General features: G+C 42.2%; 1 protein-coding gene across 1 annotated transcript in view; it reads left to right on the top strand.

Moving 5' to 3' along the window:
• The window catches only part of ADAM12 (ADAM metallopeptidase domain 12), a 407169-nt gene that overhangs the window by 37596 nt on the left and 349558 nt on the right, over positions 1 to 20015 (top strand). The window contains exon 2 of the mRNA XM_075843108.1: positions 16450 to 16583. Coding sequence (XP_075699223.1) covers positions 16450 to 16583 — 134 coding nt within the window. The remainder of the gene's footprint in view (positions 1 to 16449; positions 16584 to 20015) is intronic.

Here is a 20015-nt window from a genome sequence, read left to right as displayed (position 1 = left end):
AAAAATTATTTATAAACTACTGGGAGGCGGTGACATGCTATGTAGCGTTAGGTATAAATAACACATTTCAGTTTGCTTATTAGCTGCTAATACTGTTATAATTCCTGGCGCATTGTGGAAACAAATCGAAACCATTTTTTCACTTTTTTTTTTTTTTCACGCAATTCACTGCTTGAATCCCCTGCAAATAAAACACCTCAGTATTGATCCATAAAAACGCTGCCGGACACTTCTGTAGAATATTAAGTAGCGGTGAAGTTACAATACCATTTCTTTTCAGTTGTGCAATAATTTCCTCCACTGTAATGGGAACAATAAATATGAGGTTTTACTGACTGAAATCTTTTTAAAGGGGTTCTATACACAGACTTTTAACTAGGGTTGCCACCAGGCCGGTAAACCACTTGCCCGGATAGTATTTACAACGCGAGGCCAGTAAATTTAAAATATTATTACCAGTAATAGCAAGTGCCAGTGTTTTTGGATTATAAAACGGTACCTGTGGGGGTTCGAGTCTTGGCACCCCCGGCTGATCAGCTATTTCACCATATGGAGCAGGTAAGGAATAAAGGGCAAGCAGAGCTCACATGAGCACTACAGCCCTTTAAAAACAGCTGATCTGTTGGGGTGCCGGGAATCGAACCCCCAGAGGCACTGTTTTATAATCCAAGTAATAAGCCATGGCCGGAAAGAAAAAGAAAAAACAGGAGTCGCACAATTGCCGTGGCCCATTTAAAACAACTGATAGGGGTGCCAGAGACGGATGCCCACCGATCATATATTGATGGCCTATCCTGAGAAAAGGCCATCAAATTCTTCTCACTGGAAAACCCCTTTAAGCCAGTTTTTTTGTGGCAAAATGTCTATGCACTTTTGGTACATGTTGACACATTTAAGCCACACCCCTTTCAGCTAGACCACACCATTCCAGCTTGGAATGTCCTCCAGAATTCTTTGAAACCCTAGCAAATTTTTGAATAGTAAATCTGCCCTACTGGGTCTCAACTCTGGTCAATGTGGGTGGTTCCTGAGCAGGGTGCCCACTTATTTTACATCTACATGAGCCCTAATCGGGCCACCATGCAAATTTCACTTCTACCTTGTTTTAAAGAAGTTTCAAAGTGATTGTGAAGTAATCTCTGGGATAATTTCATTGTCATTAGGGGAAGTTTCCGCACAGCGTAGACCACATAAGTCCCTTTAAGCTGAGTACAGCGATATTTCGTCTTTCTTGTTGATACGCAGCACATTGTAATGAGGTATTTTGACAGTGGATTCTAAGTACACATTCAACACTTATCTGATCCGGCTGAAGTGTTCATTATCTGAGAGCCGAGCGCGAGACACCTGTTGTGATGAAATTAGAGAGCATTTCAGAGAAACCAAACAGATTGTTCTCCATTGATTTCTGTCCATTGCTGACATTTAATCTTCCGTGTGACCTTTGAAGAAAACTTCCAGTGATGTCTTGTACAAAACATAGAACATATTTTTGTGCTCTGAGTTTCTTGTACAGTAATTGTTTTAAAAAAGCAACATTTATATTTTCTGTATCTATTAAATGCATTCCACTCCTTTCTGTTCTGCTTGAACATGGGCTTGTTTAGGGGCTGGTGTAAAATTGTAATGTGTTTTTCTTTCGGAGTTTTTTTAATTTTTTAATTTTTTTATGTTTTTGTAATAAAACATCTGTTTTTTGGCCCTGTTCACACTGAGTTTTTTTTTTTTGCAGGCAGAGAAATCTGCCTCAAAATTCCATCTGTAATTTTGGGGCAGATTATGACCTGCCTGCACGCCGTTTGGCGCGTTTTTCACAACGGTTTTTGGCTGCCGTCATTGAGCGCTTTCGCTGCCTCCCATTGATGTCAATGGGAAGTCAGAGACGGAAACGCCCGAAGAAATGGAATATCGCTTATTTTTCCCGTGAGCGTTTTATTCCGCCAAAATCAATTCTGTTGAAATCAATGGGAGGCGATTTTGAAAGTTTTTTGCCGCAGCTTCTACAGGGTAAACAGGGCCTAAGGGTAAGGTTAAGGTTCCCGGGGTTCCCATCGCGACCCTGGTAACATACAGTAGATAAAATTAATTTTCCATGTGTAAGGCAACATCTGCATTAGGGTCCATGCCCACAGTCCAAGGGTGTATATACCATAAAAGCAGACCATCCAGCTACTATGGGGCCCCTGGCGAGAGTGGGTCCAACCCTGGTTGGTCCCATCTCCTGGGTGGCAGGATTCTCTTCTCCAGAGGAACTATATAGTTAGCAAACCATGGGGTTGGGAATTGGCCGATAGAAAGGGCATGGAGAATGATATAGATTAAATAAAGTATTACATGGCGGCCATTTAGATGAATACATTAATGGCTCGAGTTTGCCAGGGCCCTTGTTTGTTAGCAGCTCAACACTCCATATTAGCTTATAATAATATTAAATATTATTAATATTAAAGTCTGTAGAGCATATAGGCAGGGTTGTTTTATTAGACAACCCCTTTAAGAATGGCGTATAATGGAAATGGATGGAAACATGACTTACGACAAACCATTCATTACACCCCGGCATAGAATTGAATTATCCAAAATCTTTTTCCTTGGTACACAGACATAGGAATTCTAGATACTTAAAGAGGACCTTTCATCTATTTTTTATTTTTTGTAAACCATTTACATCCCTTTATTCCCTGCGGTCTCCTAATTCTTTCACTTTTTTTTTCAAATTGTCCCCTCCGTTGTCCCACTACGGCCAATAAGCTAATTACTAGCATGGAGAGCTAAGCTCTCCTCAGTGGGCATTGTCTTCTCCCTCGCTGTGATGCAGTTCAATCAATGCGGACTACTTCATAGTGATGCAGAAGACATGCTGATCTTGCGAGATTTACCTATTTTCGCGAGACCAGCCTCTGTAATCCGGTCATTCTAGAGCCGCCACCATTCAGCAGCTCCAATAATCCGTATGTCTTCTGCATAACCGTGAAGCGGTCCACATTGATTGGACCGCGTCACAGTGAGGGAGAAGACATCGCCCATTGAGGAGAGCTTAGGTCTCCCCCTTCCTCTACCGATTCTAATAATTGGCATATTGGGTGCCAAAAAGGAGCGCCGGTCAGAGCAAGGCAACGGAGAAGACCATTTGATAAGAAAAAAGTATTATAAGACCGTGGGGAATAAGGGTATGTAAATGGTTTACCAAAAAACAACTGATGACAGGTCCTCTTTAAAGAGGCTCTGTCACCAGTTTATAAGTGCCCTATCCCCTACCTAATCTGATCGGCGCTGTAATGTAGATAACAGTGGTTTTTATTTTGCAAGTTATTAACAATTTTAGATTTATACTAATTAGTTTCTTAATGCCCAACTGGGCGTTTTTTAATTTTTAACCAAGTGGACGTCGTAAAGAGAAGTGTATGACGCTGACCAATCGGTGTCATACACTTCTCTACATTCATGTCCATCTGTATTCACAGGACAGCGTGATCTCGCGAGATCACGCTGTGCTGTCACATACACCCACATTAACTTTACCGAAGTGTCTTGAGAGTGAATAGACATCAGCTCCAGCCAGGATGCGATGTATATTCACACTTCGGTAAAGTTTCTGTGGGACTTAATCACAGCACAGATAAACATGAATGGAGAGAAGTGTATGACGCTGATTGGTCAGCGTCATACACTTTTCTCTTTACAACGCCCACTCCAGTTGAGCATTAAGAAAGGAATTAGCATAAATCTAAAATTGCTCATAACTTGCTCAAAAATGATCGTTTTTCAAAATAAAAACCACTGTTCTCCATTACAGCACCGATCAGATTATGTAGGAGATAGGACACTTATAATTTTGCTACTAGATTAGATCCAGTTGTTTTCTTTAATTCTTTTTTTATGTCATGTTAAGATTGTTAAAAGATTTAGAGGAAAATAGGATCAGGACTTCAGGGAGCAGGAGACTGTGTGTGAGCAGTAAAATAATCGCAAAACGAAGACCCTCAGATCTTGTGTGGCACAAACTGTGATTGATGCCTCTCTGCATGGGATAAGATGTGCTGACTGTTCCTTTATCTGCTGCTAGACAAGGTCTTGAAGCAATATTTAACTCCTGTAAGTGTTATTGTCTAGAATAGCAGATGTTGTAAAACTTCTCACATTTTCTCATTATAAATGGGGGAGGGAGGTGAATTCCTTAGGCCTAATCTGCATGACCGTATTCAGAATCACACAGATCACAAATATTTCATCAATAGAAATCTAGTAGTCCATACCATACCACAGGCCATTTCTGATTTTACACAAAGGCACCTCCGTTCTTTTTCTCATTCAGATAATTATGATGAATACAGTGAATCACAGGGTGTTGTTCTTATGATAGTAGACAAAGTACCTAGTGCTCCAAAATATGGGCCTGTAAGCACTCCATGTGCTGCCATAATGGGGCCTTGCACATGAATTGCCATGAGGATGAGACCTCAAAGGGGTTGTCCGCTTTGGCAAATCCCTTTTGTTTAAAGGGTCCCCTGACCATAGGCTGATGACAGGGTCTCCGATTACTGAGACCACCAGCAATCAGCTGTAATCTGTGGGAGAAACCGGCAATGTTCAAATCCACTGTAGCGCCACCACAGGTTGAAATTAGGCAGCACACATATACCTTTGAAATTAATGGTCTATCGTTGTAATGCATGGAGATGCTTGGTCCTCGAGAGAGGGAGAGACTCTTTATAGCTGCTCTTTGCTCTGGGTATAATATGAGGATGTTCAATCTGGGATCCCACATCCTTAATCACTCTGTGTGCCACCGTTCAGGGTCCTGATAGTAAGCTGATCACAGAGTGTACAGACCTGGTACCCCCAGTGATCAGCTGTAATCTATGGAAGAACCTGGCAGCAAGTATTCAATTGCCCAGCACTGCCACCACAGGACAAATTAAGCATTACACAGTTCCCATTGAAATCAATGGGCTGTCCGTAGAATGCATGAATATACCGATCCTCCAGTGTGAAAGATGGTCTCTGAGGATGTTCTTCTCCGGCTATTAGATGAGGGTCCTTCTCTATGAACTGAGAATTAACTAAGAAGGTATTTGCAAATAGGTTTTATAAACAAGACAACTCCTTTAAAGTAGGGTTTTACACTAATATTTTTGACTGTTAGCTGTTGTGCTCTATTGACTATCCTCATCATGGCCGCTGTAATTGAAATGAATTTGAAATCTTCCTCTATTGTCGTCTTTATTGAAAACAAGTCACTGTTGGTCGTCCTCATAGGAATGAATGGCCTTATATTACTCAATTATGATCTATATTTTCAAGGGAATCGTTTGCATGATATAGAAAAGTCTCATACTGACGCTACTGTAGCTGTACATCCAGGATGAGTATTTTACATACTGTAGATTTGAAGTGGTTGTACTCACTTCCTTGTGTTAGAAGAGAGGATGATCGGTCATGCCAGATGAAGCTACAATGACACTAGTCACAGATGTTTGGGGACTTTGTGTTAATGCTGCATAATCAATATTAAGAGAAAAAAGTTTTAGACCTGCCAGATGTATCTCCTCATAGCAGAACGTCCATTAATTACTCAGGGAACTGATGAAATAACGTGTCACCAGTAAACTTGAGAAGCTGTCCAAGGAATGACAAGAAAGTACATAGAAGTTAATATTTACTAAAATGAGTTACTTCATAGAATAACAGCACTGAAATCCTAACAAGATTTGTATAGGTTCTCATTATATTTAACAATTGTATTTCTGGGTAGAAAATCCCAAATCTATCCTATCTCACAAGAAAATGGCAACCACACACTGCGAACACTAATGTCATCTAAACTACTAAATATAAATAAATATGCATTACTGCTAAATCTACTTACAATAGGGAGGTTCTTAGCGCACATTTTGATCAAATTGTGTGAGCCCACCTGCCACGACAAGGCGACCTCTGTGAGGTGGGAACCTACGCTGCCCATAAACCCAGAACTGGGACTAAGCCTACATCCATCTATGCAGCTATCAATCGATCTATCATCTATCCTATTTTCTATCTTTCTATTTCATCTATTTAAAAGGGCTTTCCCACCCATAAAGATTAATATCCTTTCGATGAGACATGCCATCAGAGTCTGCTCAATGGGATCACTGAGATTACAATACTTGGTACAGCACCTTCAGGTTTTTTTTCAGAAAAACTTCTACTCCTATAACAGCATTGTGTCTGAATTGCAACACTGCCCCTTTAACTTTATATACCATAATTATATATGGGAGCAAGACTTTTTTTTAAAGGGGTTGTCTTATCATGGCAATTCATTTTTATACAGAAGCTGGCCATTAGTGGCGGACGTTCCCGCTAGTTATACAATTTCTTACAGCGTTAAGTGAAATGGTTTTCAATGCAAGACATGGATGGGGTTGGTTCGCCAGAGTGTGAACAGCTGTTTGCTGCCTCTGTTCTGGCCCATAGATGGGGTGCCAATTTTTGGCCCTCCTTTATGACATCCATATGCCCTAATATGGCATATAGACAGAGGTTGTCGTAATGAGACAACCCCTTTCAATTAACAACCTAGAAATCAATACAGGTAATGTTCCCTTTTTTCCACCTTCTACAATACATATTTGGATTTATGAGACTTACAAGGAATGTTAGCAATAATCTCTTAACAATTCCTTTCTAAGCTATGTATATAATAATATATGGCAGTTTTTTTGTAACATTGAACACACTGTGTTGGCATACAAGAGCGCAGGAAGAGAGTGGAAATGTAACATCGGCATAAATTCCCTCCATCACTAAAGCTGTCTCAGATAAAATACAATATATATCTCTACTTAGGATTCCAAGGCACAAGATGAAGAGGAATACGGAGGAATATTTCATACGGGAGGTTTTTGAAAACATTAATCAACCCAGCAATGAAATGTCATGGGGATCTTAGAGTATTCTCTCTACCTACATTTAAAATTATTAATACTTTGCAGAATTTTCTTATATATAACTCAGTGGTCGCTTTGACCTTTTACAAAGGAATCTCCAGAAAGTACCATAGAGAAGTTCGCAAATTATAGCAAATACCTCATTGTGTGCTGACGAAGCCATATAGTATGAGCAATAGTCTGGTTATTTGGATTGTTGACTAAAAGCCCTATTACACGGGCCAAATTTGACCGATGCAACGATCGCCGATCAACGATTACCATTTCGGCAGCGCGTCTCCCTGTTTACACCGGGAGTTCTGCCCATAACGATTATATTCCAGTTTTTTTTAAAGCGATATGATCAGTGTTTGCTCGTTTGACTGAACACAATGATTCCAGCGACACTGCCAGTCTTCGTAGCTGTGCTGGAAGTCTTCATGTGAGAGGTTGTTCAGAGCCCTCGTCGCGACTAAATGGTCGTTTTCAACAGTACCAAAATGGTGTCCTTTCAGATGAGTTTTGTTTTTGGGGAACAAAACAAGTCACATTGTGCCAAGTCAGGGCTATAGGGTAGGTGAGGAAGGGTAGGAATGTTTTTTTTTTTTTGACAAAAACTCCCTCACAGCCAATGATGTGTTACTCGGTGCATTGTCATGATAAAGGATCTACGTTTTGGCAATGTCAGGACGCACTGGCAAAACGTTGGTTCTGATCCAGAGCAGCCTTGATAACCGCCACATTTTCATCAGTTCTTGATGTTGAGGTCACCCTGAGCGCTGTTTCATTTCAACGGCTTCCCTTCCATCCTTGAAGACCTGCTGCCATTTGAAAACTTGGGCTGATGACAAAACAGCTTCCCAATACGCTGTCTTCAGCATCTCTAAGGATTCTGAAACTCTTCAAAGATTCACGCAAAATTTTATTGCGTAACGCTGCTTCATTCCTTTTCGTTCGTGACTAGAGGGAAAAATAAGGGTGCACTTTGTAACGTACCGACGCTTTGAAAGGCTCGGGTTGAACTGGGGATGGTCCGGCCATATACTTGAGATACTCCCGCAACAACCTCCATCCCCACTTTTCTCTCACAGCCCTCGCGGGGAGCGTAAAAAATCATTCTCATTACTATAGGGACGCACCTCGTAATATAGTAATATAGTAATATAGTATGAGCAATAGTCTGGTTATTTGGATTGTTGACTAAAAGCCCTATTACACGTTTGCTCGTTCATCTGCTGATCGCTGCCCAGTATACACAGGGCAATTATCGTGAATGAGCATTCTATGAACGCTTGTCTGCCTGATAATTGACCAGTGTAAAAGGGCCCCTAAATGATAAGACCATATCATACCAACTCCTATGCCTTCAGGTACCTAACAGGCCACTCTGCCTTGGCCAGGGAAACTATAGATACAAGACTAGAGGTGTGAGTCGGCCACGGGTGAAGAAAAAGCCTAGCTATGACCCTAACCCTAAAAAGTTGTCCACAAAGCTGCTCAACCATATTATAATTTTGCAGCCCTTTCAGGCAGGGGGTACATAGAGGAGTCCCAATAAAAGAGATAAAATTAAGCCCCCACTTTCTGGAGTTCATGCCACCACATTCCTTCCCACAAGACAGTAAGTCTTGCTGTTCGTTTTCCATTATCTACCCCCTTCCATTATCGTTGGCCCTATTCCCCATTCCCTTGTTTACAGAAGTTTTGAGATGGAAATCCTGTGCAGATTCTCAATTCTGATTAGAAAAGGGAATGGAGCCAACCTGGGCTGAGCTCACCAAAACTGTATGTGCCCACCGAAATTCTAGCTTCCCCATAGTAGCTAAAGGGGTTGCCTCTATTTGCTTCCAGCTGATTTTAGTGGCATATGACAAAAAAATGAGGACTGACGTAGGGGCAAAATAATTGGACAGGTTGGATTGTACTGTTTTTCACCATAGGTGTCTGCCATTCACTTATTATCCTATATCTAGCTAAATATTCATGTTAATGTTGGCATTGTCCCTTTAAATTGCCCGCTGAAAGATCACTTGGTCAACAATTATTTTATAAATTTAAGGTTTACCTTTATCAACTTCTGACATTAAGACATGTCAAAATATGTTATTAGTTGGGGTTGCCAAACACTGTGCCCCTTCATCAGCAGTTGAGAATACTATAAATCTGCCAGAGTGAGTTAGGGGTAAATTCTTGTAGCACATTTATACCATGTGTACAGAGGAAGGTTTGATAAATGCGGCTTACACCAGTTAACTGGCAAAGTGCACAGAATTCACCATATAAATCAGTTATCAAGGGTACAGGAGTCATAAATGATGAGACATGGCGTTCCACACACAGGGATTCCTATAATATAGTATAATATACTTCCAGATGCCGTGCATTACAGTTCTGCTGTGGATGTAGCATAACAAAAGGTACCAGAGGCTGCCAGCTAGTGTAGGTATCCTCACAGCTACCTGCAGTCCCTTGCCAGACATGTGGATCTGCATCTTTTAAGGTGTCCATATACGTTATCATTTTTGTCTTAAAGGCATAAATAGGAAAGACTGGGCCCCATAGCAAACTCTCTTGACTGGGGCCCCCTCCCAGGTACCACACGCAGCCCCCCTTAAAGATAGTGCCCCCTGTAGATTGTGCCATACAGCCCCCCTGTAGACAGTGCTATATAGCCCCGCCTGTAGACAGTGTCACACCCCACTTGTAGAAAGCACCCCCACCTCCCCCTTGTAGATAGTGCCATACAGCCCCCCTGTATATAGTGCCACACAGCCCCTCTCCCTTGTATATTTTGCTGCACAGCCCCCCTTAATAGATGGTGACATACAGCCCCCTAGTAGATAGTGCCACACAGCCCCCCCAAGTAGTGACACACAGCCCCTTATATATAGTGCCACACAGCTAATCCCATGTGTATAGTGCCACACAACTCCCCCCCTTATATATAGTGCCACACAGCCTCCCAAGCAGTACAAGGTAATGCCTCATCCGAGAAAGTTGTATCAGCCAGGGGGATGTCAATCAGACATGGAACGGTGGGTTTTGGAGACAGGACTATGTGAATCTTTAGGATAGCGGCACCGCGACCCACGACTCTTTAATGAGTAATTAGTATATAGTGTGCCCGTTTTAAAAGTTGATTTTATAAATATTGCTGCATCTGAAAAAAACATACATTTGGAAATATTGTCAGGTCATGTATTACCGCATGGTGGCAGCTCAAGGGGTTAAAACTACTAGACTGGTTCCCATTTAAATGTACAATGAATTGAAAACCATTCTATCTGCCCTGCAATTTTGTTATTCTCAATATATCCTATATAACTACGGCTCCAGAACCAAGCTCATACATATATACAGTACCACAACCAAGCTCCGTACATAAATACAGCACTAGAACCAAGCTCTGACATATATACAGCACCAGAACAAAGCTCAGTACATATATACAGCACCAGAACAAAGCTCAGTACATATATACATCCTCAGAACCAAGCTTAGTACATAAATACAACACCAGAACCAAGCTCAGTACATAAATACAGAACCAAGCTCAGTACAGAAATACCGTACCAGAACCAAGCTCAGTAGATATATACAGTACCAGAACAAATCTCAGTACAGAAATACAGCTCCAGAACCAAGCTCAGTACATAAATACAGCCCCAGAACCCAGCTCAGTACTTATATACAGTACCAGAACCAAGCTCAGTACAACATTTCTGCACCTATAAACGAAGATAAAAGTCTCAACACTTCTAAATATAATAGCGCTATACACTGCACCTCTAACTATAATAGTGCCATACACTGTCACACACACACACACACACACACACACACACACACACACACACACACACACACACACACACACACCATGCTCCCTGTAGATAGTGCCCCCTGTAGATAGTGACCCCCCCAAGGAGCATCTGTAGATAGTGCCCACCTATGGACTCCAGAGCTGCAAGGCAATAGTGCTAACCACTGAGCCACTGTGCTGCCCTACATATAGCTTCCCCTATAGATAGTGCTCCACATATAGCCCACCTCTGTAGATAGTGCCTCACATATAGACCACCCCTGGTGACATTGCCCTACATATAGCCCCCTGTAGATGGTGTCCCACAGGTAACCCACCCCTCTATATAGTGTCCCACATATAGCCCACCCCTGTAGACCGTGCCCTACAAATAGCTCCCCCTATAGATAGTGCTCCACATATAGCCCAACTCTGTAAATAGTGGCTCACGTATAGCTCCCCCTGTATATAGTGTCCCGCATATAGCCCACCCCTGTAGACAGTTCACTAGATATAGCCCCCCTGTAGAGAGTGCCCCATGGGTAACCCACCACTGTATATAGTGTCCCACATATAGCCCACCTCTATAGATAGTGCCCTACAAATAGCTGCCCCTATAGATAGTGCTCCACATAGTGCCCTACATATAGCGCCCACTGTATATAGTGCCCCACATATAAACCCCCCTGTAGATAAAGCCCCTCCATCACATGATCCCGTTCCCGTGCCGTTGGCAATGCAGATCTGCTCTCGTGCATCGTTGAAAGGCGCTGATTGGCAGGGCAGAATGACTTGCCCCTTCAATCAGCGCCTTTCAACCACGGAAGTGGTGCGATGACTTCTTCGTGCCGCTAGCATCGTTGAAAGGCACTTATTGGCGAGGCAAGTCATTTTGTCCAGCCGATCAGCGTATTGTAAGGCGCTGAATGGTCTGGCACCAAGCGCTAATGCATGTATTTGTACCTGCATGGTATAGACGCAGGTACAATTACTGCAAGAAGGGGTTGCTGTTGCTAGCACTGGGGCCCCCTCCGGTGCTAGCGATGCCACTGGGCATGAGAAGGCCGTGCCGCCCGACCCATATATGTTAGAGGCTCGGCGGCGAGGGTCCCGTAGTAGCGTCACTACCGCTGTAGCGGCCATAACGGCTGCTAACTGCGACACCGGGCATATGGGGGGGGCGTGTCAGCGGGCGGCACGGGCCCCCTGATGCTTCAGGCCCCGCTACGGCTGCTACAGCGATAGTTACGCCACTGCTTAAAGGGGTTGTCTAAGTTTAGAATAAAGATTCTGCTTTTTATTCTAGAAACTGCGCCACCACTATCCATGACCTGTGTCTGGTATTGCGGCTCAGCCCCATTCATTTGAAAGGAACTGAACTGCAATACCAGACACAGTGCATGTACAGGAGTGGCGCTGTTTTCAAGAAAAGAAAAAAATACCCTATTTGCTAAACTTAGACAAGTGACCTATATTTGTTTAATCATACAACAGGCTTTGTGGATACCTACTTATTATAAATCAAAGGCCTCATGCACATGGCCATATAAAGGCAAAGTTTTGAAATATGTCACTCAAAGGAGTCATTACTGTACCTCTGTATGCCTCCAATGTCATAGAAATTTTTTAATATGTGTTTTTTTTTTTTCTTCAATACAAATCTGACAGAGAATAATTCTGACATTCTCCATCAGATTTCTTTGTATGGAGTTTTCGTCCACTAGAAGCATTTTTTTTTATACTGCACAACGGAATATAGTACAACGGCACATGGAATCCCTGTAACACCGTAGTATGGAGCCATGGGATTTGTGTGCCACCGTACAGCCTCTCTCCCATCTGCCTGATGTCTAACTACTAAAACCATAAGAATCTGTAGCTAACCCCAAAATCTCACTTTCCAAAATCACCCATTCCGCACTAAAAGGAATCAGGAATATGTGCAGTTGTTCGCATGGTTGATAACATTGATTAAACACTCTCTGCAAAGAGAATCTCATGTCAGTGCAGTACATAGACCATTGATTTCAATGGGAACTGTGTAATGCTACATTTCCCCTGTGGTGGCGCTGCAGAAGGACTGAACACTTGCTGTTGGGTTCTCCCACAGACCCTTCGGACAATCTAAAGAGATCTGGATCTCACTATGAAGAAATATTACAAGTTATCTGTATTGGTTTATGGAAATAGCTCGTTGATTGATTCAGGAATTTATTCTCATTGCCATTATTTGTAGTCCGGATGAAATTTTTCCCCGAATATGAGGCAACTATGTACCTCATACGGTATTTTTGTCTTCCTCTTGATCAGTGGTCTCCAACCTGTGGCTCTCATACTGTTGTGAAACTTTCACAACAGTTCGAGAGCAACAGGTTAGAAACCGATCCTCTAATTCGATACTGCAGAATAACATGTTGAACTTTACTAACTATAGTACCACAGGCTTAAGGGGGTTTTCCCGTCAGAGACAAGTTAATGATAGGATATGTCATAAATATCAGATAGATGCGGATCCCACCTTTGGGACCCGCACCGATCTCTAGAACGGGGCTCCCTAAACCCTGTTCTACTGCTCTGTGTTGTGGCTGAAGCGTGTGATTCCCGACCATGAATTACGGAAACGGCGTAGCTCTCTGAGCTGCACTGTTTCCGTAACTCTCGTAGAAATTAATGTAGTTATGGAAACAGCGTAGCTTCTGTAACTGGCATTCACTACTATGGGAGTTACGAAAACGGCGTAGCTCAGCGAGCTACGCCATTTCCGTAATTCATGGTCGGAAATAACACGCTTCAGCCACAGCACAGAGCAGTAGAAGAGGATTTAGGGAGCCCCGTTCTAGAGATAGGTGCAAGACCTTCCTCTATCTGACACTTATGACATATCCTGTGGATATGTCATAAATGTCTCTCATGGGAAAACCCCTTTAACTTGTAGCTCTTGAGCCCCAATGCAAAATTTGTAACAGCACCCCCGCCCCCCACCTACCGTGTGCCATTTATAATACTGGTTACATAGTTACATAGTTACATAGTTACATAGTTAGTACGGCTGAAAAAAGACACATGTCCATCAAGTTCAACCAAGGGAAGGGAAAAGGGAAGGAAAAATTTCTACACATAGGAGCTAATATTTTTTTGTTCTAGGAAATTATCTAACCCTTTTTTAAAGCCATCTACTGTCCCTGCTGTGACCAGCTCCTGCGGTAGACTATTCCATAAATTCACCGTTCTTACTGTAAAGAAGCCTTGTCGCCTCTGCAGCTTGAACCTTTTTTTCTCCAGATGGAGGGAGTGCCCCCTTGTTTTTTGAGCGGGTTTTACAAGGAACAGGATATCACCATATTTTTTGTATGTGCCATTAATATATTTATATAAGTTAATCATGTCCCCCCTTAGTCGTCTTTTTTCAAGGCTAAATAGGTTTAATTCTTTCAATCTTTCCTCATAACTTAAATTCTCCATGCCCCTTATTAGCTTCGTTGCTCTTCTTTGTATTTTTTCCAACTCCAGGGCATCCTTTCTATGAACTGGAGCCCAGAACTGAACTGCATATTCTAGATGGGGCCTCACTAATGCTTTGTAAAGTGGCAATATTACATCCCTGTCCCGCGAGTCCATGCCTCTTTTAATACACGACAATATCTTGCTGGCCTTTGAAGCAGCTGATTGACACTGCATGCTGTTATTGAGTTTATGATTTACAAGAACACCCAGATCCTTCTCAACAAGTGAATCCGCCAGTGTAGCGCCCCCTAGGACATATGATGCATGCAGGTTGTTGGTACCCAGATGCATAACTTTACATTTATCTACATTAAACTTCATTTGCCAAGTGGACGCCCAAACACTTAGTTTGTTTAAATCTGCCTGCAATTCACAAACATCTTCCATAGTCTGAACTATATTACATAGCTTGGTGTCATCTGCAAAAATAGAAATAGTGCTATTAATCCCATCCTCTATATCATTAATAAATAAGTTGAATAATAGTGGTCCCAGCACTGAACCCTGGGGTACACCACTTATAACCGGTGACCATTCAGAGAAGGAATCATTGACCACAACTCTCTGGATACGGTCCTTGAGCCAATTCTCAATCCAATTACAAACTATATTTTCTAAACCTATAGTCCTTAATTTACCCATTAGGCGTCTATGGGGGACAGTGTCAAATGCCTTTGCAAAGTCCAAAAACACTAAATCCACAGCGGCCCCTCTGTCTAGACTTCTGCTCACCTCTTCATAAAAACAGATTAGGTTAGTTTGACAACTTCTGTCCTTAGTAAAACCGTGCTGGCTGTCACTTATAATGCTATTTATTGTCACATAATCCTGTATATAGTCCCTCAATAGCCCCTCAAACATTTTCCCCACGATGGATGTTAAGCTTACTGGTCTATAATTACCCGGGGAAGACCTAGAGCCCTTTTTGAAAATAGGCACCACATTTGCCCTGCGCCAGTCCCTTGGCACTATACCAGTCACTAGAGATTCTCTGAATATTATGAAAAGGGGGACAGAAATAACTGAACTAAGCTCTTTAAGAATTCTAGGGTGTAACCCATCTGGTCCCGGAGCCTTGTGCACATTTATTTTATTTAATTTAGCTTGGACCATCTCTACATTCATCCAATTCAGTATATCAACTGATATATTAACAGCACTGGCACCGGCTACATCAGCTGCTCTTTCTTCAGTTGTATATACAGAGCTAAAAAACCCATTTAGTAACTCTGCCTTCTCTTGATCCCCTGTGATCAACTCCCCATTACCATTATCTAGGGGTCCTACATGTTCAGACCTTGGCTTTTTTGCATTTATATGCTTGAAGAATTTTTTAGGATTTGTTTTACTATCCTTGGCCACCTGCCTTTCATTTTGTATTTTTGCTAATTTTATTACATTTTTACAGATTTTATTAAGCTCTTTATATTTTACAAAGGCTACAGCTGTACCCTCAGATTTGTATTTTTTAAATGCCCTTTTTTTGTCATGTATTGCCCCTTTCACAGAATGTGTAAGCCATGTGGGGTTTAATTTGAGTCGTTTATACTTATTACCTGTAGGAATAAATTTTGCACTATAATAACTCAAAGTAGATTTGAAAATCTCCCATTTATCATTTGTTCCATTATTTGACATTAGTTCTTCCCAGTCCATATCCTGAATTGCAGCCCTCATCCTGGGGAAATTGGCTTTCTTAAAATTAAATGTTTTTGCCCTCCCAGCCTGCGTTTGTTTTTTACAGTATAGGTAAAATGTAACTATATTGTGATCACTGTTACCGAGGTTTTCACGAACATTGACATTCCCAACAAGATCTTCCTATTTGGCCGATAGCTCTTCGGTACACTAGTCCGAATGTGACTGCTATCTCTGTAACCCTTATAGAAACACTTTGATGTTACGATGATACTAGGAGACCATTTGTAAAGGAAGAACATCCCCATCTGTACTCTTTATATTGTATGATGTTGATTTTTTTTTTTTATGTTGTGCATATTAAGTCTCTTATTATTCTTTGCTTCTTTTTTGGTCATAGAACAATGATTTTTTTTATTTTTTTTGCTTCACAAAGCAAAATTTACTGGAAACGTTTAATTGATTTGATCTATAAAGAGATTTCCTAGAACCTATTATTCTACCGGTGACTCTGCAAAGTCATCTGAACGGTAAAGTCTAGTTTGCAGGTTGCTCCGTACTAAAATGAGTTTATTTTTTCTTTGCTTTGTCTAGGAGAGAATGTGGACTGCAATTTGGGATCGTCTAGGAAACAGACCGAAAAGGAACAGTGCGAACATTATGATATAATAGTCCCTTATCTTCTGAGTGGTGAACAGTGGAAGCCAATAGGTACCATCTTTCCAAAGGTTAGATTTCTTTTTCATGCCCCTATGAGATGCTTTTAGCTACACAATGGCAAATGAAAAGAGAACATTGGAAACTGCAGAAAACATTATATTTTGCTAAGAATGTTAGGGACAGAAACAATTCCGACTTTTTTCTATACCCAGCGTCCAACATATAATTCAGTCAGAGACGTTTCTTAAGTGGTTCCAGATGATGTCTGCAGTTAGCTATTGTTACCTTGTATCCTGGTTCATTCCATTTACACTCATTACCTCAAAATGTGACAGCGATCTGGGGAGATACTAGAAAACTCCATGTCTTTTACAAGTTATTTTATCTTCCAAGACTGTCTGCCCACATTTCCGAAATACATGCTGGGGTCATTTGTAGACTTCGGTCGGGGCACCTTAACTTAAAGAGATTCATGTATTATATACTGGCATAACTTGAAGTTTCCGGGCCTCAATGCAAAATTTATAATAGGGCCTGAAGCAACCATGTACCAATTATAATAGTGGTGTCTTCTTATGTGGCAGAAGGTCATTTGGGCCCCTCAGGCACCAGCGCCATGTTGTAACTGCTACCTCTGCCCCCTATACCTGGCAATACATATATGGACATACGAGGTGCGTCCCAAAAGCAATGAGCATGATTTCCAAAAAAATACTTTTATTCAAAAATACATACAGTTAGGCTTGATCACCTACAAAGTCCCACGTGACTGAACACAATGATTCCAGCGACACTGCCAGTCTTCGTAGCTGTGCTGGAAGTCTTCATGTGAGAGGTTGTTCAGAGCCCTCGTTGCGACTAAATGGTCGTTTTCAACAGTACCAAAATGGTGTCCTTTCAGATGAGTTTTGTTTTTGGGGAACAAAAAAAGTCACATTGTGCCAAGTCAGGGCTATAGGGTAGGTGAGGAAGGGTAGGAATGTTTTGTTTTTTTTGACAAAAACTCCCTCACAGCCAATGATGTGTTACTCGGTGCATTGTCATGATAAAGGATCTACGTTTTGGCAATGTCAGGACGCACTGGCAAAACGTTGGTTCTGATCCAGAGCAGCCTTGATAACCGCCACATTTTCATCAGTTCTTGATGTTGAGGTCACCCTGAGCGCTGTTTAATTTCAACGGCTTCCCTTCCATCCTTGAAGACCTGCTGCCATTTGAAAACTTGGGCTGATGACAAAACAGCTTCCCAATACGCTGTCTTCAGCATCTCTAAGGATTCTGAAACTCTTCAAAGATTCACGCAAAATTTTATTGCGTAACGCTGCTTCATTCCTTTTCGTTCGTGACTAGAGGGAAAAACAAGGGTGCACTTTGTAACGTACCGACGCTTTGAAAGGCTCGGGTTGAACTGGGGATGGTCCGGCCATATACTTGAGATACTCCCGCAACAACCTCCATCCCCACTTTTCTCTCACAGCCCTCGCGGGGAGCGTAAAAAATCATTCTCATTACTATAGGGACGCACCTCGTAAACCATTACACTTTGGAAATTTGCAGGTAACATCAGTATTGCAAAAGGAAAAGTGAATGGATTGTAGAATAAATGGGTTGACACAATGTTCATTAGTAAGGTTATTGCAACATATACGGATGGTACAAATAACATTGATATATGGTCTGTTAACTATAGTTTTCCATAGGACTAGAGAAAATCTATTGAGTGCATAGAAACAAACAGTAAGGCTATGGCTATAATGCAATGGGCTACAAGAGTTTGGAGATTTTACAGCCCATTGAATTGCATTTGAGGGGGTTCCCTACTATAAACAAATTTACTTATTACTAAGATCACTTCAATTGGTTTGAGATGCAATTCCAGACAGAGAACAAGTGAGGAGGAGAGTGTTTTTCAAAAGAGGAGAAGAGGCCGTCACCAAGAGTCAGGACAAGGGGTATGCAGGGGAGGAAGCTGACTAGGATGCAGGTTCCTCCCCTGCCTAGAGTGCCACCCCACAATGACCCCCAACTTGGTCATCAGTAATGCTAATGCTGCGCTACCGCCGATCATACAGAAATATGCGATTGTCAAAAGACAGCTGCATCCTTCTGAGAATGCTTGATGGTGGCTGCTTACATGAGACATATTTTAGGGACTGCACCTTGTGGGACCCCAGGGTAGGTGAATATACTGTGGCATGACTTTTATTGAAGAACTATGGCTAGTATTTTTTCGGTACTCCCTGCCGCTGTGTATTGACATATTGTAGCTGCAGCGATGACGTGCCCGTATACCCACATGATCGCTGCAGCCAATCACTGGTCTCAGTGGGTATACGGCACAGGATTGCTGAGGCCAGTGCTTGGCTGCAGCGGTCACATGGGTATACGGGGACGTCATCGCTGCAGCTATGTCAATAAACAGCGGGGGGGATGGAGCGGCAGCGCTGGAACGACGGGGATCTGTAAGGTGAGTAATGGCTCCTTTTTTTTTTTTGCATCCCTCCTACCTTGGCCAATTTAAAAAAAACTCAGAAAAGCCTTTTAATTTCATGCAAAACAGCATGACCTGCCTAGGTAGAGTCGTGTGTTAACCTTAAACCATACTATCCCCCACCCCCATTTAGTAACGACACATGACACCGAGGTTGGATGTGAAATGGCCACAGCAGCCGTTTATTAATTTCACAGTTTTATAAAAACAATTTAAATCCGAAACATTCGGATAACTAGTTAGGAATCCACCAGAGAATTCCTCCTAATAATTCACATGACCCAACATGGGTCAGAATCATAAATAACAATTAAACGTTAACATTAACCCGAGCAGAGGAAGTCCTTGAAGCCCCTTCAGATGTTCCTTTCAAGAACACACCGAATTAGCCATCTGCAAACCACTAATTACCTCCAGCCGTAAACCAGCTCGGAAGCACCGTTCACCTCTGCAGATGGCTCCAACCACTAGAAGTCCACTTCAAGGGGATAACACCCGATGAAGCCCTCAAGTGATATACCGACCACTAGAAGTCCACTTCAAAGGGATAACACCCGATGAAGCCTTCAAGTGACATACCTTCTACCAGAAGACCACTTCAAAGGGATAACACCCGATGAAGTCTTCAACCATGTACCTTTTTTGGGGGACGCATACCCCCGATGCGACCCCCCCACCATTTTGTACTGACTGGCCTCAAGGACTCCCCCCGCCAGCTGCCATGACAACAGAACCTACTCCGGAAAAAAGAAAAACATGTTAAATAAGCACACAAAATAAAACACAACGCTCATAGACAGACGTACATAAGACCTAAGGAGTAACAAAACAAGGGTGGGAGGGTGGGAGCTTTGCTTACTGTGTGTTACTCCTCCCGCTGCTTCCGGCTCAATGCCGAGAAACAGCGGGAAGCGCAGTAACGGCCCCCCCCGCCCCCCTTAACTCCTCCCCGTCCCTCCTTCAGCTCCTTCAACTTTCCCTCACCTCGTAACATTAACCCTTTCCCTAC

Source organism: Rhinoderma darwinii, chromosome 11 (assembly GCF_050947455.1).
Source record: "Rhinoderma darwinii isolate aRhiDar2 chromosome 11, aRhiDar2.hap1, whole genome shotgun sequence".
NCBI lineage: Eukaryota > Metazoa > Chordata > Amphibia > Anura > Rhinodermatidae > Rhinoderma > Rhinoderma darwinii.
The sequence above is the reverse complement of the archived record's forward strand: the minus strand, read 5'-3'. Positions and strand labels throughout refer to the sequence as shown.